The sequence below is a fragment of the Rhinopithecus roxellana genome, chromosome 21 (genome assembly GCF_007565055.1).
Source record: "Rhinopithecus roxellana isolate Shanxi Qingling chromosome 21, ASM756505v1, whole genome shotgun sequence".
NCBI classification, from domain to species: Eukaryota; Metazoa; Chordata; class Mammalia; order Primates; family Cercopithecidae; genus Rhinopithecus; species Rhinopithecus roxellana.
In genome coordinates, this window is record NC_044569.1 from 62,694,837 (window position 1) to 62,712,285 (window position 17,449).

General features: G+C 45.6%; 1 protein-coding gene across 3 annotated transcripts in view; it reads right to left on the reverse strand.

Moving 5' to 3' along the window:
* Positions 1–17,449, reverse strand: part of ALPK2 (alpha kinase 2) — a 145,553-nt gene that overhangs the window by 110,051 nt on the left and 18,053 nt on the right. For all 3 annotated transcript variants that reach the window (XM_010374672.2, XM_010374673.2, XM_010374674.2), the window contains one exon: positions 14,255–14,372. In XM_010374672.2, the coding sequence (XP_010372974.2) occupies positions 14,255–14,372 (118 nt within the window). The remainder of the gene's footprint in view (positions 1–14,254; positions 14,373–17,449) is intronic.

The following is a 17,449-nucleotide window of genomic DNA, read 5'->3' on the forward strand; positions in this document are numbered from 1 at the left end:
CTGGCTGAATGTGCAAATGACTTGGAGCGCTTTGTAAAAATATCAGTGCCAGAGGATTTTTAAGGCAGGGAGATAACTGTTGATTCTACAAAGGTAGATACATGTCATGACACCTTTGTCCAAACCTATAGAACGGACACCAAGAGTGAACCCTCATGTAAACTATGGACTTGGGGTGATGATGTGTCAGTGTGGGTTCATGGATTGTAACAAATGTACTATGCCGGACAGAAGGTATGTGGGAATTCTCTGTGCCTTGTGCTCAATTTTGCTGTGACCCCAAAACTACTCTAAAAAATAAAGTCTCACGCCTGTAGTCCCAGCACTTTGGGAGGCCAAAGCAGACGGATCACGAGGTCAGGAGTTCAAGACCAGTCTGGCCAACATGGTGAAATCCCGTCTCTACTAAAAATACAAAAATTACCTGGGTGTCGTGGCATGCGCCTGCAATCCCAGCTACTTGGGTGGCTGAGGCAGGAGACTCGCTTGAACCCGGGAGGTGGAGGTTGCAGTGAGCTGAGATTGCTCCATTGTACTCCAGCCTGGGCGATAGGGAGAGACTCCATCTCAAAAATAAATAAATAAATAAAAAGGCAAAAAAGGCCAGGTGCGGTGGCTCACACCTGTAATCCTGGCACTTTGGGAGGCCAAAGTGGGTGGATCACCTGAGGTCAAGAGTTTGAGGCCAGCCTGGCCAACATGGTGAAACCCCATCTCTACTAAAAATACAAAAATTAGCCAGGTGTGGTGGTGCACACCTGTAATCCCAGCTACTTGGGAGACTGAGGCATGAGAATCGCTTGGACCTGGGAGGCAGAGGTTGCAGTGAGTCGAGATCGCACCATTGTACTTCAGCCTGGGTGACAGAGCAAAAACTCCATCTCAAAAATAAAAATAATCTGAAAAAAATACCAGTGCCAGGACCCCACCTCTTCCCCACACCAAAAAAAAAAAAAAAAAGTCACAATTAAGCAGCATAATGGGGTGAAACCTTCACCATCAGGTTTTTTTTTTTTTAAGGCTTCTAGGCTATTCCTTTGGGCAGCCAGTGCTCAGAAGCACTGAACTAAATAAATGGACATGGATTCTTGTACAATAGCAAACACATCAGGGAACAAGCACATTTGTAGTAGAGCCAGGATCTTTTCCTGGGGATGCGTGGGGAGCGGTTTCCTGGCTGCCACTTGGTGCAGAAGCTCTGCACTTTCAATAGCTTTCTGAGCCTCTTGGAGCAACACAGACCCACCAGAGATTCTTTGAACAAGAAACAGGCAAACTGATTTCAGAAAGGAAAAAAATCCTGTGGCATTACTACCACCATGCTTAGTTAATAGATGACTGACGCTTCTTATCAAAAGAAAACTGAAAGTTATCCTGGAAACAATTACCACCCAAAGCACCTAACAGGCCACCAAGTGAGCATAATGTCCCAGAAATCTTAAGGAGCATTGTGACAATATACCAAAACAATTGTAAGTTTGAACTGTAAATCTATTCTCTAAATCTATAAGGCCCGTCATCTTCGAGCAGGACTAAGATGAATGCTCCATTAGACAAGCCACGGTGGGCAGCCCCAGCTCTCAGCAGCACAAACATCCCTGGCCACAGGGGCTCAGAGCTCTGCTAATTCATCAAACACCCAGCACGCCCCAAGCCAAACTGTGGATGTCCCTATCCAGACTCACTTCTTGTCTTCACAAAACTGCAATTCCATTCTACCAGTTGCTCAGGCCAAAAATCCTGGAGTCCATCTTTCACTCCCCTTTCACATCCAGCATCCAGTCCAACAGCAGCTCCTGTCAGACTACACTCAGAACCTGGCCGCTTGCTCCCACCTTCTGCAGGACCAGTCCTGGGTGGATGCACCACCGTCTCATCTGAATTACCTCCATGCTTGCTTGCAGGTGCCCATCTGTGCCCTGAGTCTTCTCCAGAGGATACATTCACAGCACTGAGACGAGAGTCATCCTTTTATACTAAGCCAGAAAATGTCATCACATCTCTGTTCAGAAACCTTCTTGTGTGTCTCCATCTCACTCCAAATCAAATCCAAAGTCGTGACCATGTGCCATGGCCTATAAGCAATGAGCTGACGTGAGAGTCACAGAAGGTGAAGAGAACCTGCCTTCCCCGGGTAATAGCCACATCACCTCCTGCTCTGCCCTTTCACCTCTGTGCTCAGAGCCCCTCACCAGAGAGACCTTCCCACCGTCATGCGCCTTCCCTCCCTCGTGCCGCTTTATCCTTTTTCACCTGACCCATGACATAGTTCCTGGTGTGTTAAATGTCTGGTTCCTCTTGCTATCCCTTTCCCATGAGATCAGGGCGTCCAGTATTCACTGCTGTATCCTCAGGGTGAGAACAATTCCCAGCATATAGTAGGCCCTCCATGAATCCTTATTTTTGAATGAAGTCCTTATGATCACTCCTTTTTGAATTATATTCCAGGATGCATCTTAATAGATTTTGTTCGGGAGGATGGCACTGGTAGGATGAGATGCAGTGATTAACGTAATGGACTCGGGGGCCCTGGAAAACAGAATTTGGGGATTCTAACCCTAGCTTTAATTCCTAACCTGTTGTGTTACTTTGGATGGGTCCTGTGATCTCTCTGGGCCTTGGGTGACCTATAGGGTGTAAGCAGTGGACTAGACCAGTTGGATTTGACCAATTAAAGCAGAATTTTTTAGGGGTGGGATATAAGCATAAATAATTTTTTAAGTTCCCCAGAGGTAATGTATAGCCAGGAGTGGGCTAAGCCTAAGCCTTACAGTGGGGTTTCTCTTGCATTAAAAATGCACATGAATCATTAAAATGCAGGCTCTGATTGGCTGGGTCTGGAGAGGGAGCTGGGATTTTGCCATTCTAACAAGCTCCCAGGGGATGCTGATGCTGGTAGTTCAAGACCAGGCTCTGAGTGGCAACATCTTGAAGTCGCTTGCAGCTTGGTGACTCCAATGTTTCCATCAAGGGTAAAGGTCCCTTTATTAAATTCTCAGGAAAACATCAGCTGTCACTCCACTAGCTGCTCAATTTGAGCTGAGTTTCCTAGTCAATGACTGGCAAGCTGCCCCCGCATGCACTCTGTGGATGTTAAGAGTTGGTTTTCCTTCTTAAAAAACGAATTGCTGGACCCAGAAAGGGGGAATGAGCAAAACCAGGCCCGAGAATTTCTCTCCCAAAATCAGAGACCTGTGGTCAGGGAAGAAATCCGTCACAAGCCAATGGTTTCCCTTCGTCTGCCGTTCTGTTGTCAGGGCCTCAGTGCTGGCTGTGTCCTGTGTCCCTCTCTGTCTTCTTGATCTGACCATCTCAGGACGCCTCTGCCTGGCTGCCACCTCCTGATGTCCACTGGTGAGCAGCGGCAGCCTACTGGCAGGCAGATGGGCAAGCAGGGCACCCTGCTCTGGGCCGAGGGAGCAGCCTCATTAGGGCTGTCAAGGAGCAGCTCCAACAGGAGAAGAATCTCCATCCGGCTGCCGCAGCAGCCGCCGCAGGGAATGGGAAGTGACAAGGATGGAAAGGGAGCAGCCACTCTCTGACACCCTGCAGCTCATATGGTGACCAGTGCTGCTGACAACGGGGCCTTCTCCTACAGCAACTGCGGGAGGCCTGTTAGATTATTCTGCTCACCTAGTGCCCTAAGGATTCAGCAGCAGAGCCTCTGACCACCAAGAAGCCACCGTTCATTCAAATCACTTCCTCCAGTTCAGATGCTGTACGTGGAATGGCTCTCCTGCCTGCTTCCCTTGAGGCAAGACTCAGTGAAGAACAGAACCCCTGGATGCCTTGTGTTCATTCCTCCCACAAATCTTTTGTTTGTATGGTTTTGAGACAGGGTCTCATCTTGTCACCCAGACTGGAGTGCAGTGGTGTGATCATGGCTCACTGCAGCCTCAACCCCCAGGCCTAACCAGTTCTCCCAGCTCAGCCTCCCAAGAAACTGGGACCTCAGGTACGTGCCACCACCCCAAGCTAATTTAAAAAAAAAAAAATTGGCCGGGTGCAGTGGCTCATGCCTGTAATCCCAGCACTTTGAGAGGCTAAGGTGGGTGGATCACTTGAGGTTAGGAGTTTGAGACCAGCCTGGGCAACATGGTGAAACCCCATCTCTACTAAAATACAAAAAAAAATTAGCCAGGTGTGGTGGTGGGCACCTGTAAACCCAACTACTCGGGAGGCTGAGGCAAGAGAATTGCTTGAACCTGGGAGGCAGAGGTTGCAGTGAGCTGAGATTGTGCCACTGCACTCCAGCCTGGATGACAGAGGAAGACTCCAACTCAAAACCAAAAGAACGGCTGTGTCTTACAATACACAGGAGATCTCAGGGCAGAAAGAATGAACATTTACTTAGCATTTGTTAAGTACCAGCACTGATCAAAAAGTTTCCTTACATGTATTATCTCATTTAATCTTCACCCAACCCTGCAAGGTAGATACTGTAATCATTCCCACTTTACAGATACAGAAATGGTGGCAGATGGAGGTTAAGCAACCTGCCCAAGTAAGAGGTGAGGCCAAGAATTGGACCTGGGTAATCTGGCTTGAGAGCTGAGTATCTACTTATGATACTTAGAATGTCTACTTACGCTCTCACACAGTGCTGCAAATCTCTGATTCTGAACCAGTGGGTCCCTGTCCACCCCCATTGGCATTGTCTTAGTCTGGCCCTGTATATAGCCAGAGCCCTTCCATATTTGCAGCTGTGCTAACTACTGAATTATGTCCCCTACCACCACCAATTCACATGTTGAAGCCCTAACCCCTAATGTGATGGTATTTGGAGACAAGACCTTTGGGAGGTGATATGGTTTAGATGAGGTCACGAGGGTGGGGCCCTCATGACAGGATTAGTGCCCTTAGAAGAAGAGACACCAGAGAGCTTGCACTCTCTTTCTCTCTCTCCCATGTGAGAACATAGTGAGAAGGCAGATTCTGCAAACCAGGAAGAGGGCCCTTACCAGAACCTAACCATGATGGCACCTCGATCTTGGACTTCCAGCCTCCAGGACGGTGAGAAAGAAAAATTCTGTTGTTTAGACCACCCACACTATGGTATTTTGGTAGGGTAGCTCAAGCTGACTATGACAGGCAGGGTCTGAGGGACCATCCCAGAGCTTAACTCCTCTCACGGGCCATGCCCATTCTCACCCATTCTCAGGTTCACCTGGGGCCTAGGTGTGGGGCGTGGCCTGAAGGGAATCCTGGAGGATCCAGAGCAGCAGCTCCCCTCCCATGTGAGGGGTACTCTGCTGAGGTGTAGCCTGGTGTCTCATGGAATGTACCGAGACTGGCCCAGCATTGTGGGATTCAGATAAAAATGAATGGGAACATGTGCTTGGGAGAAGACAAAGCAGGGATTCCAGGTGATGGAGCCTGGAGGCAGACAGGGAGGGGCATGAGGTCCAAGTCAAACAGTGGTTCATGGAGAACTCAGGAGGCAGGGGCAGGAGAGGCTCCCAGGTAGGACCTGGCAGAGGCAGGGAGACCTTGGGTCTGTCATGAGAGGCCCTCAGCTGAATGCATGAGGAGGAGAAAGAGGCTGGTCTGAGACTTACGCTGCCAAACTGAACCCCTTTCTCAGTCCTGCCCTCTCCCTACAGAGTGGGGGCAAAGCCCTTCCCAGGACTCACAGGGCCTGATTAATTTCAGCTTTGCCCATAACTAGCCATCTCCCCTTGTCAGGTAATTTCTTTATGAGTTTTACCTTGAAGTTAGTCAGCTGTTCCCTAGCACTAACACATCACGATTTCTACATGAGTGAGGCACCCCATCTTTTCACTCTTTCCAGACGTGTCTGCCTCTAATTCTGTGATTACAAAGTAGGGCTGACTCCAAGAACTTCCCTAACATGCCTGGCCTGCTCAGTTCTCAGAAGGTGTCAATGGAGTGACAGTTTCACAGACTTTCAGAACGTTTCCAACTTCTAGTGATTGGTGCACCTTTCCCTGACTGTCCCAAAGTCTTGGGAGGGGCTCTTGGATCAACCTATCACCTGCCACCTTAGTCATGATTTGCCCTGAGGAGTCTGCACCATGGTGGGAGCAGCCACCCAGGTCCCATCCCCAGGAAAAGGTGAGTGAGTGTCCCAGAACATGGCCTATAACCATTCGCTCTTCTGAGACACTTACCTACTAAAGTCACCACCAGAATGTGATGACAAGCAGTGGATTCTCAGAAGGGACCTGTCACCCAGGGACTAACTGGGAGTTCCTCATCAGACCCTCGGAACTCATTCAAGCAGGGCTCCAGGCATGGTCTGAATCACGGCCCTGATGCGTGCCTGCTGAATTCATTCAGGGAGAATGCCACGGGAAGCTGCCTCAGCCCTGTGTTGGGAACACAGATGGCTTCCAGGTGTCGGAAAGTTCTACCAGTCATCCTTAAGACTTGTTAGACCTACTTAAGCTCACAGGAACATGAAGTTCACAAAACACTTTCCAACCTTGGATGAAATGCATTTTCCATCTTAGCCAAGACATAGCAAGATTCAGTCATCTTTATTTCTACCTGATGATTCCTTGAACAATCATGTTAACTACTTTTTTTTGACCCTCCAAAAGAGAAATAGCAGAGGGGAAAAATGCTGCCTTTCTTACCTCCAAACTCTCCTATTTTAATCAGTTCCAAAATTATAGTTTGGGGTGGGGAGCATGTTTAAAGCACCTGAAATAGCTATTATTTATTGAGTATTCGAAATTCCTTGCATGTGTTGGTTTAATCCCCCACAACAATCCTATTAGGCAGGTGTTATTATTATCCCCATTTTACAGATGAGAAAACTGAGACATAGAAAAGTTAAATAATTTGCCCAGGATGATACAACTTACAGATCTGGGGTTTAAACCCAGCTCTTTGAACCCTGGCTGTCAATAGTGGAAAGAATTGTGAAGTTGATGGTGACAATTCTATCAGCAGGTTGTGTGCTCTGAGGTGTTTCTTCCAGCAATGGGGATATCTTTTTTTTCTTTTTTTTTCTTTTTTTTTTTTGAGATGGAGTCTCGCTGTTGCCCAGGCTGGAGTGCAGTGGCATGATCTCTGCTCACTGCAAGCTCCGCCTCCTGGGTTCAAGTGATTCTGATTCTCATGCCTCAGACTCCCAGGTAGCTGTGATTACAGTCTCACGCCACCATGCTCAGCTAATTTTTGTATTTTTAGTAGAGACAGGGTTTCACCATGTTGCCCAGGCTGGTCTTCAACTCCTGACCTCAAGAGATCTGCCTGTCTCAACCTCCCAAAGTGCTGGGATTACAGGCATGAGTCACCATGTCTGGCCCCAGAGGGGGTATCTTTAAGTGATTCACCTATACTCACTTGCCTAGTCTCATTCACGAACAATAACTCATGTTTTTCAGATGTCTGGCAAATGGTTTAGGTTTCCTTGGGTGAGCATGTATAGAAAGAGACTGATGGCCCTCCCCAGTGCAGAGATGACAAGCACTTACAAAGAGCTCTCAAACCAGAGTATCCTGAGGAAGGTAACACCGTACCCCATGGCTCCTGGGGTCTGAAATAAATGAGAATGCTGACACATTACTGAAGTCACAGAGTCCGCCTTCTAAAAACATTCTACTCTGTGAGGTGCAGCAAGTTAATAGCATGTTAGAGTTCTAGTGGAAAAGAAAATTGAAAATCATCCAAACAGGGTTGCAAGTATGAAACATGTGTAACAAAAACAGCTTAAAACTTTGTATCTGGGTGACCACTCTCTGGTTCAATATCCATTTCTGAAATTTCAGTGTCTGTTTCCTCCACTGGACTGTGAGTGAGATCATAGAGAACTTTGCTTCCTCTTACTTGGCACTGAATTCTAGAGCATATTAACTGCCCTTAATATTTGTTGGATAAATGAATGGTTAAGAATAGGCCAAGCATGGTGGCTCATGCCTGTAATCCCAGCACTTTGGGAGGCTGAGGTGGGCAGATCACCTGAGGTCAGGAGTTCAAGACCAGCCTGGCCAACATGGTGAAACCCCACCTCTACTAAAAATATAAAAATTAGCCGGGCGTGGTGGCATGTGCCTGTAACCCCAGCTACTTGGATGGCTGAGGCAGGAAAATTGCTTGAACCTGGGAGGTGGGAGTTGCAGTGAGCCCAGATCTTGCCACTGCACTCCAGCCTGGGCAACAGTGCGAGACTCCATCTCAAAAAAAAAGGATAAAAAAAATTATAGGCAAGGGGCACTCATAGATGGTTTTTTTGAGAAGGATAAAGATACATGCAAATAGATGATTTAAAAAATCAATTAAATGTTCCACAGATAGAAGATGCAGATTACAAACTCTGGCTGCTAATTCCACTCATGTGAGTATGCACACCTTGTTGCAATGTGACTTTGCTACTCTACTCTTCAAAAGTAGAGTCTATTTTTCTGCCTCTTAAATGTGGGTTGGCCTGTGACTTGCTTTGGCCAAGAGAATGTGAGAGAAATGATGTTGGGTGGAACTCATTTCTGCAGGAGGCCCTGCAGCTCCATGACCTTGGAATGCTGCCCTGAGACTGTCCTGTAAGGAAACCAGTGCCGGCCTCCCGGGGGATGAGAGCCCATGTGGAGGAGAGCAAGGCGGCCCAGCCAACAGCAGTATCCACTGCCAGTCCTGCCAGGGAAACCACACTGGACCTTCCAGCCCAAACAATCCTTAAATGGACTTGAGTGGCATGAATGAGCATGAGAAAGCCAGGGAAAACCAGCAGAGAACCAGCCCCCAGCCCACAGACCCATGAGAACTAAGAAACTGCTGCTCTTCAAGAGCCCACCAGTTTTGTGGTAGTTTGCTAAAGTTGCTCAACCTTGGTGCTCCAGACATCTTAGATTGGAGAGTTCTGACTGTGGGGGCTGCCCTGCTTACTGTCCAATGTTCAGCAGCAGCTTTGGCCTCCTCCTGCCAGATACAGTAGCACCCCACCCCCTCCTGTCAAGATAATCCAAATGTTTCCAGACATTAGCAAATGTCCCCTGGGGGAAAAACACAAGTGACCCAAACCTTATTGATTTCCCCTTCAAATCCTTGAATAATCAATTGTGAATTTGGGGCAGACTTGAAAAAAATGTTTTTGCCCCTTGGTCCCTAGACATCTCCCACTGGGTGGTCTGGATGAACTCAGCTGGTGTGTCTGGAACCAACACTGCATTCTCAGATAAATCTGGCCAGTGCTTATGTCCAGGTAGGCAAAAAGCCCTGCCTCCTTTGACGGGACTGCTCGGTAAACCCAGGTTTTAGCTTCCTCGGGCTGTATAACAAACTACCACACACTGGGTGGCAAAAAGCAACAGAAATTTATTCTTCCACAGTTCTCATGTCCAAAAAGTCTAAATCAAGTTGTCATCAAGTCATGGTCCCTTGAAGGTTCCAGGGAAGACTCTTCTCTTGCCCCTTCCTAGTTTTTGGTGGCTGCTGGCAATTTTTGGCGTGTCTCTGCTTGCCATTGCATCACCCCAATCTCTGTCTCTGTCTTCCCACCGCCATTTTTTCTCTGTGTGTCTCTGTGGCTCTGTTCTCCCTTTTTAAAAGGATGCCAGTCATTGAATTAGGACCCATCCTGTCAGAGGTGTTTGAACCAAAGTGACTCCAACTTGAATAGCAGCTGGGTAAACTAACTCTGCGACCTACTGGACTGCATTCCCAGGAGGTTAGGCATTCTTAGTCACAGGATGAGACGGGAGGCACAAAATACAGGTCACAAAGACCCTGCTGATTAAAACAGGATGCGGTGAAGAAGTAGCCAAAGCCCACGAAAACCAAGATGGCAACGAAAGTGACCTCTGGTTGTCCTCATGGCTCATACGCTAATCATAATGTGTTAGGTGCCAAAAGACACTCTCACCAGCACCACGACACTTTGCCAATGCCATGGCAACATTTGGAAGTTACCCTATATAACCTAAAAGTAGGAGAGACTGGGAAATCTCTGCCCTTTTCCCAGAAAACTCATAAATTATCCATTCCTTGTGTAGCATATAATCAATAATAAGTATACCCAGGCGAGTAGGCCACACCGCTGCTCTGCCATTCTTTTACTTTCTTAATAAACTTGCTCTCACTTACTCTATGAACTTGCCCCAAATTCTTTCCTGTGTGAGGTTCAAGAACCCTCTCTTGGGGTCTGGATCGGAACCCCTTTTCCGTAACAATCCAACAACCTAATCCAATATGAACTCCTTCACTGATTATACCTGCAGAAATCCTGTTTCTAAGTAAGGTCGCATTCTGAGGCTCCAGGCAGACATGGATTTGGGGGACACTATTCAACCTGTGTATACACTCCATGAGCTGATTGGCTTGTGGTGACTGTGCCGTTCTCCTGGTCATTGTCCCTGCCCGGTGCTCTACAGACCTGTCCCCAGCCCAGCTGATGCTAGGGCAGAGTTGATGAGAGAGCAGAGGGGCTGCTTTGTCCCCCTTTAGCCCAGGTAGGGGCGGAGTTTGCTGCTCCCATGTGTCCTCCGCCCCCTCCCCCTTCCTTCCACCTCCCTCCTGCTGGCTCTCAGCACAGCCATGTGATTGCAACCATCAAAGGAGGCCTCCCCGCTGAGGAGAGGGTATATCTAAGTGCGGGTTCCTGGACAGATTTTTATCTGTTGCTTTGCTGCCTTTCTTTACATTGTGTTCATAAGAGAACACAATTCCCCATTTGTATACACATCGTTGCAATTTGCTTTCATTATGAGGTAGAAAACATCTATTTGCATTTTCCTCCCCACCCTTCAACTCCTACATCTTTTGGGAAAAAAACAAAAAACAAAAAACAAAACTCTATTTCAAGCTACAGTGCATACCATAATGTGATTATTGATGTTTCTCTCCCTGGAAATGCCTTCTTGGCTTTCCATTTCTCTTCACTGCCAAGCACACTTGACCTGTGGTAATGTCAAGGTGACAACAGCAATGATAAATCTCTTTCCCGCTGTCTCACTCGCCTGAAGTGCCCAGGTTCATGAGATGAGGACGGCATGCGGAGGAGAATGCAAGGAACATAGAGGAAAGAAAATCAAAAGGTTCATAAATACAACCGCAGGGCTCTTAGCCTCCAAGCAGAACTGCAGATTAGATTTGTTAAACCAAAAAAAGCCCTTGGGAAACACAGAAACGGGAGCTTTCAAATATCTAAAAACTCGGATTTAATGACCCAAAGACCAAATGTAGGTGAAGAAAAGTACTTTTCTTTGGGCTATGAGCTAATTCAGTGGTTGACGGTGTATACCAGGAAATTTTGAGACTAATATTATAATGAACAACTAACTTTTAATCTTTGAAAGGCATTTGCACAAAATTCCATTCATTTTCCTCACCAGCAGTTAACATACTGGTATAAGTCAGATTACTTTGCAGATGAATGTTTAGGACATACAGCGTGTCTCATTTTCGGCAAAACACTGGAATCACCTGGGATTCTGATTTAATTGGTCAAGAGCGAAGCCCAAGCATCAGTGGGTTTTAAAGGCTCCCCAGGTGATACTAATGGGCAGCTAGAATTCAGAACTACTGGTATAAAAAGTCAGAACTTTCCACAATCATTAGTGCCCAGAACACTTACTAGTAAGCAGCAAAACGTGACCACATCTATTATAGGGCTCTACCAACATTTCTTGCATTACGACTGAATACTTTTCCTAGTAGATGGGTTATTTTTCAAAATGGCAGCCCAGGAGCTTGGAAAGAGTGGAGAGTGGATTCTGTTGTGTCAAATCCTCAATTTTTATGGTGCTGGATCTCAGAGCAGGGAATGGTGACTGCCTGAACCTTCCACAGGGCAAGTTCCCTTCCCAAGTTTCCCCTCCTGCTTTGTATACCTCCTGCTTTGATTTGCCCACCTGCCTCTGGGGCTTCCTCATGGGCTTCTTATTCCTCCATCCCTTTATATCCTCATCCTGTATATGGAACATAAAACAGTAATAGCAAATCTCAGTTCTTAAAAGAACACATGTCAAGCTTCTCTTCTGGCTAAAATATGGGTATAATATTTTGGTTTACTGTGAGAGTAAAATTAGGAAATATGCATTGAATGCTCAGAGGCAAATAAGCAAGGGTGGGAAACATACAAAGAGGTTCAGCGTGTAGATCCTCAAGGATATTACCAGGGTAGGAAAGCTATAGCCCACAGGCCAAATCTGTTCCCTCATCTGTTTTTGTAAATAAAGTTTTATTGGTACACAACTATGCTCTTTTTTTAAAAAAGCATATTATCTATGACAGACGTAAATAGTTGTGGCCTATTTTTGCATCTGGCCTGCAAAGGCTAAAATACTATCTGCCCCTTTTAGAAAAATGTTTGCTAACATTGATCTAGATAAACCAACCACAAAAACAATAGATAGAGAAAGGGAGGGAGATAGATAGATAGGTAGATAGATAGATATCTCCATCAATCTTTCAACAAATATTTATGTTGCAGGCACTGTGCCAGGTTCTAGGGGATGTTTGCGTGAATCAGAGAGGGCTCCTGCCCCCTGTGAGGCCCACAGTCTACTGAACTTGTCATCAATCCTGAGCAATGAATAACCACCAAAAGAGAGGCCTGTTCATCAAGATCAAAGGAGATGAGAATGTTTGAGGCTGGACAGACCCATGGGTAGCTGGAATCTCACCTGTGAACCTCACGGGTGGTTTCTAAGCTGAATGGGATAAAGATGAGGAAGGGGAGACTTTGATAAGGTTGGAATGAAGAAGTAGGAAAGTTCAGGCCATGGTCAAGGGCCAGCAAACGCCAGTCTGGCTGCCTCCCAGGTTCACTGGAGTGGTAAGGGGAAGAATGGCTTTCTTTGTTCACCACTGAACGTCTATACCAGAGTTGATGTTTTGTAAGGGTGTGGATGATGTTTGTGTTATTTATTTACCGCCATCTCTAGCATTAAGCAAAATGCCTGGCATATGTAGGTGCCTGAAGAATATTATCTAAAGAATGAAAGAATAGATGAGTAATGAGTATCTTAAATGTTAGGCTAGATATGCTCTAAGTCAGGTAAACATTTCAACCATGGTAAAATAATGTCTGATGTTTATTATTTATTTACATATTTACTTATTTTTGTGACAGGATTTCACTCTGTCACCCAAGCTGGAGTGCAGTGGTGCAATCATAGCTGACTGCAGCCTCAAACTCCTGGGCTCCAGCAATTCCTCCACCCTGGCCTCTCGAGCAACTGGGACTACAGGCATAAGCCACCATGCCCAGCCGATTTTTCAATTTTTTTGTAGAGATGAAGTCTCACTCTGTTGCTCAGGCTTGTCTCAAACTCCTGGCCTCGAGCAATCCTCCTGCCTCACCCTCCCAAAGTGCTGAGATTGCAGGCATGAGCCACCACCACGCTCAGCCTGTTACTTTAAACAAAGTAATAGATGGGAGATAAGAAAGCCTTCATGTTTATGAACAACTCCTCTATAATGAAACTTCTACAAGCATTACATTCTTTAACTCTCTCTGTCATCATGAAGACAGATGATAAAATTGAGTTTCAGAGAGGTTAAGCAACTGGCCAAGGTTATACAGCAAGAAAATGGCAGAGCTGGAACTCAACAAGTCTTTTTTTAAATCTCAGACTCAAGGCTATCAGCACACTCCCACGCCTACCATTCATTTTCATACCATGCTTTGAAGAACTCTCAGGCTCCTCAGAGCCCCCATAAGGGCACTGTGACCAATTTAGTAGCATTGAGGATCAAAAGCACTGACTCCCTACCCAGCCTCACCCTGAGCAGTTCGCATTTTCTCTCCCTTACTTATTGAGTTTCCTGGTTTTATCCAAACAAGAGCTCCTGGAGGAACAAAAAAGAATTTGAAATCACTGTACTGGACCATACTACTTCCTAAAATAAAGCCGGGGGTATGGCTTCCAGCCTGAACTCCACCACCAACGTGCTATGGGATCACTGCCAGCCACTTCTCCTTCCTTCCTACCCATGGAAGGTTGGACAACAATGCTGAGATCCTATCACACTTTCTTTACTTTCCAGAGAGATCAAGATGAAATGAAAAGCTTATTTAATGGATGACAGTGGCTGAATCACCTTGAATAAAATTCTAGATAAAGCTTAACTCCATTGACAGCAGCAAATTAGGGGAGTATAATTAGTTACTGAACAGAGTTCAGGAAATCGTCATTGCTGGGTGCTTTGGCTGATGCCTGCTAATAGCATCTAAAATTAGGACTCTAGAAGCAAATATGAGCCATCTTTTGGCCTTACCTCATAGTAACCAGCACATGACAGAATGTAGGGATATTAGTAAACAGTCCACAGGGGTATAGCCACTTACCAAGAGAGATGTAACACATGAATATACTGATTCTCAAAGAATTCATAGCTGGAAACAATGCCACTCTCATCCATGGTTTGACCATTCTTATACCAAGTTACCTCTGGCTTGGGCTGACCTGACAATAAAGAAAGAAAAATATCCTTATTAGTTTAGGTATTTTTAGGGGAAAAAAAAAACCCCATAAAGCTATGAACAAGGATGGACAGTAAGCAACAGGGATAAGGGTGATGGATTATGTTAGGTGAGGAACTGAAAAGGCTTCTTGCTGATACAAATAAACACATTATTCAGTAGACACGATTGAGCTTGTTATGTACCTAAGATGGTGCTGTGCTGATGGGTGGGATACAAAATGAAAAATGCTACCCCTAATCCTAACGTGCTATTAGGAAAAATTGTCCAATACTTGGAAATCAGGCAAAGATATGGATAGTATCTTTTTTCAATGTCATATGAAGGCAAAGGCCCATCCAAGCGTGGTCTTCGGTCATATACTTTGTTTCACTCAATGATAACTACTGATTTAAAGTGAAGTTATATGTTAATTTGTAGGTTTTTATCCAATAGAAATGCAAATAATTTCCATCTAGGAGAAAACATAACCCTGTAAGTTAGTGTTTATTGCTGTGTAGGATATTAACCAGTGCTACACCTAACCCAGTAGTTTTATCCCGACATTTTTTTTAAATTGCCTATACATACCTAGCTCCTCAGACCTTAATAGTTTCCAGTTTCTTTTCTAATTAATGAGTTGAATAAAGTCTTTAAAATGTGTATTTCTTATCTGCATGGGAATCATTTTACCTTTTTGAAAATTATACTTTAATAGTGCTGAAAGTTAGTGTGTTAGTTATGGTACAAAAGAGAGGAGAACAAAGTAGATTTGCAAATGCCACTTTCTTCCTGAGGATGAAGAGTTTGGAATGTAGGCTTCCCAGACTGATGCTATGTGTATGTTACTGATATCGTCAAAGAAATTGACCTACACTTTCTCCCTTAGAAGAGATTCATCCTTTCCTGGTGTTCAGTAATGGGACATGATGTTAATGGGCTAATCCGGTAAAACCTCCAGGAATTTCATCCACCCCTTAGGATTTTTGCCTCTTGTTACAGAGCAGGAAGGTTTCCATTGTGTTCCAAAGAGCTTTCTCATTAGCCTTCATGTCACTGAAAATATATGGAAATGTGCTATATATGCAGGAAGGAAAGCCTGGTATTTGGAAACAATACACTATTCTTAATCTGTCTTAGGAACATTCTTGTATTTTTGTCTTATTTATTGCATGATTTTTGGCAAGCAACTGCAGAGACCACTAAGATGAGAACCCCATGTTCTGGCCAGGCATGGTGGCTCATGCCTATAATCCCAGCACTTTGGGAGGCCGAGGCGGATGGGTGGATCACTCGAATCTAGGTGTTTAAGACCAGTCTGAGCAACATGGCAAAACCTCGTCTCTACAAAAAATACAAAAGTTATTTGGGTGTGGTGGTGTGCACCTGTAGTCTCAGCTACCCGGGAGGCTAAGACAGGAGGATGACCTGAGCCTGTGTGGTCGAGGCTGAAGGGAGCTGTAATCATGATTGTGCCACTGCACTCCAGCCTGGGAGACAGAGTGAAAAACTGTCTCAAAAAAAGGAAGAAAGAAAGAAAGAAAAAGGAACTCCATAGAAAGAGGAAAGACAAAAGAAGTACAGAGGGAAGAAAAAGTCCATTAGAACTGCACCTGCACCGTGAGCAGGACCTGAAAATGCTGAGTCCTCCTCCCTCCCTCCCTCTCTGTGTCTCCCAGCTAGGCTGCCGCTGTGCTCATGCCATGAATGTGCTTTTTTTGGCAACTGTGGATTTTTCCTCCTTGCCTTCTCCTTCAGGTAAATGCCTGAGTAGTGACCCTGGGGCTTGGAACAGATAGACCTGCATGCAAGGATAAGTCCTCCAGCAGCTGCATGGCTGAGCCTCTTACGGGCATTTGCCTATAAAAAGACACCAAAAAATGGGCTTCCCTGAAAAACTATCAAGGGATTTCTGATCATAATTCATTTCTGCCTGTTCTTATCAGTCCTGTGTCCCCCTTTAACACTGTTTCATCACACTCCTTTATAGGAAGCAGTTAATTCCTCCTTTTTGTGGGTATGTGGCTGTTTTGAAGAAAATACATAAAATATTCATGAGCTGGGCCTGGGAACTCATTCTGATCTCTTGGATTCCAGTTTTTCATTCAGGCTGATGAGGGCTGATTGATTTCCCCCAGTTTCCTAATGGCTGACTGTTTTTTTCCCCTGTGCAGTATAGATCTGAACAATCAGCCAGAAATGAGACTTGCATAGGGAAGTGGTATCTGGTATCTTGTGGGTGGTTCTCTTTTCTCCTGCCACTTGCTGGAAATCTTACCTGAAAGTCCTCCCCTTGTTTTTGGAACCTACTGTGGGTCACATATTGAGAGACACCTCCTAAACATTTCAGAAGTATCTGGGCGAGGGGACCACAGCCAAGTTCAGGGCGTGTCCAAACACACGAAGGCTCTGCTCTGAAGACTCAAGGTCAGCCTGCACCATTCTGTCTGTCTGAATGACGACAGACCATCACAGAGACAGAAGCCTGGGCTTGGAGAGGCTGAGCGCACAGTTCTACACTGCAGCTCCAGGCTGAAATCAAGGTTTTATGACGACTTCTGCTAGCGAAAGGCAGCCGTTGCTGAGACTCACCCCTCTCCTATCTGGACTTAGAAAAACAGGATCAGAGACCAACCTGGCAAGCATAGCGAAACCCCATCTCTACTAAAAATACAAAAATGAGCTGGGCATGGTGGTATGCATCTGGAAGCCCAGCCACTCAGGAGGCTGAGGCACGAGAATCACTTGAACCTGGGAGGTGGAGGTTGCAGTCAGCTGAGATTGTGCCACTGCACTCCAGCCTGGGCAACAGAGCAAGAGAGACCCTGTCTCAAAAAAAAAAAACAAAATGGGGAGAAGAGTTTTCTGTCTGCCCTCAAGAAACACCATTGGAACCTTCATGTTTTCAAGGGTAGAGACATAATTCAAAAAAGAAAAGAGAACCACTCATGAGGTACAAGATATCACTTCCCTACCCAATTGTTTTATGTTATGTTCTTTGAATGATAAATCCTTTGACCACTGGGAGTACCCATACTTGATCAATTCTGAGTTCTTTATTCTCCAATTCAGGGGGAATCT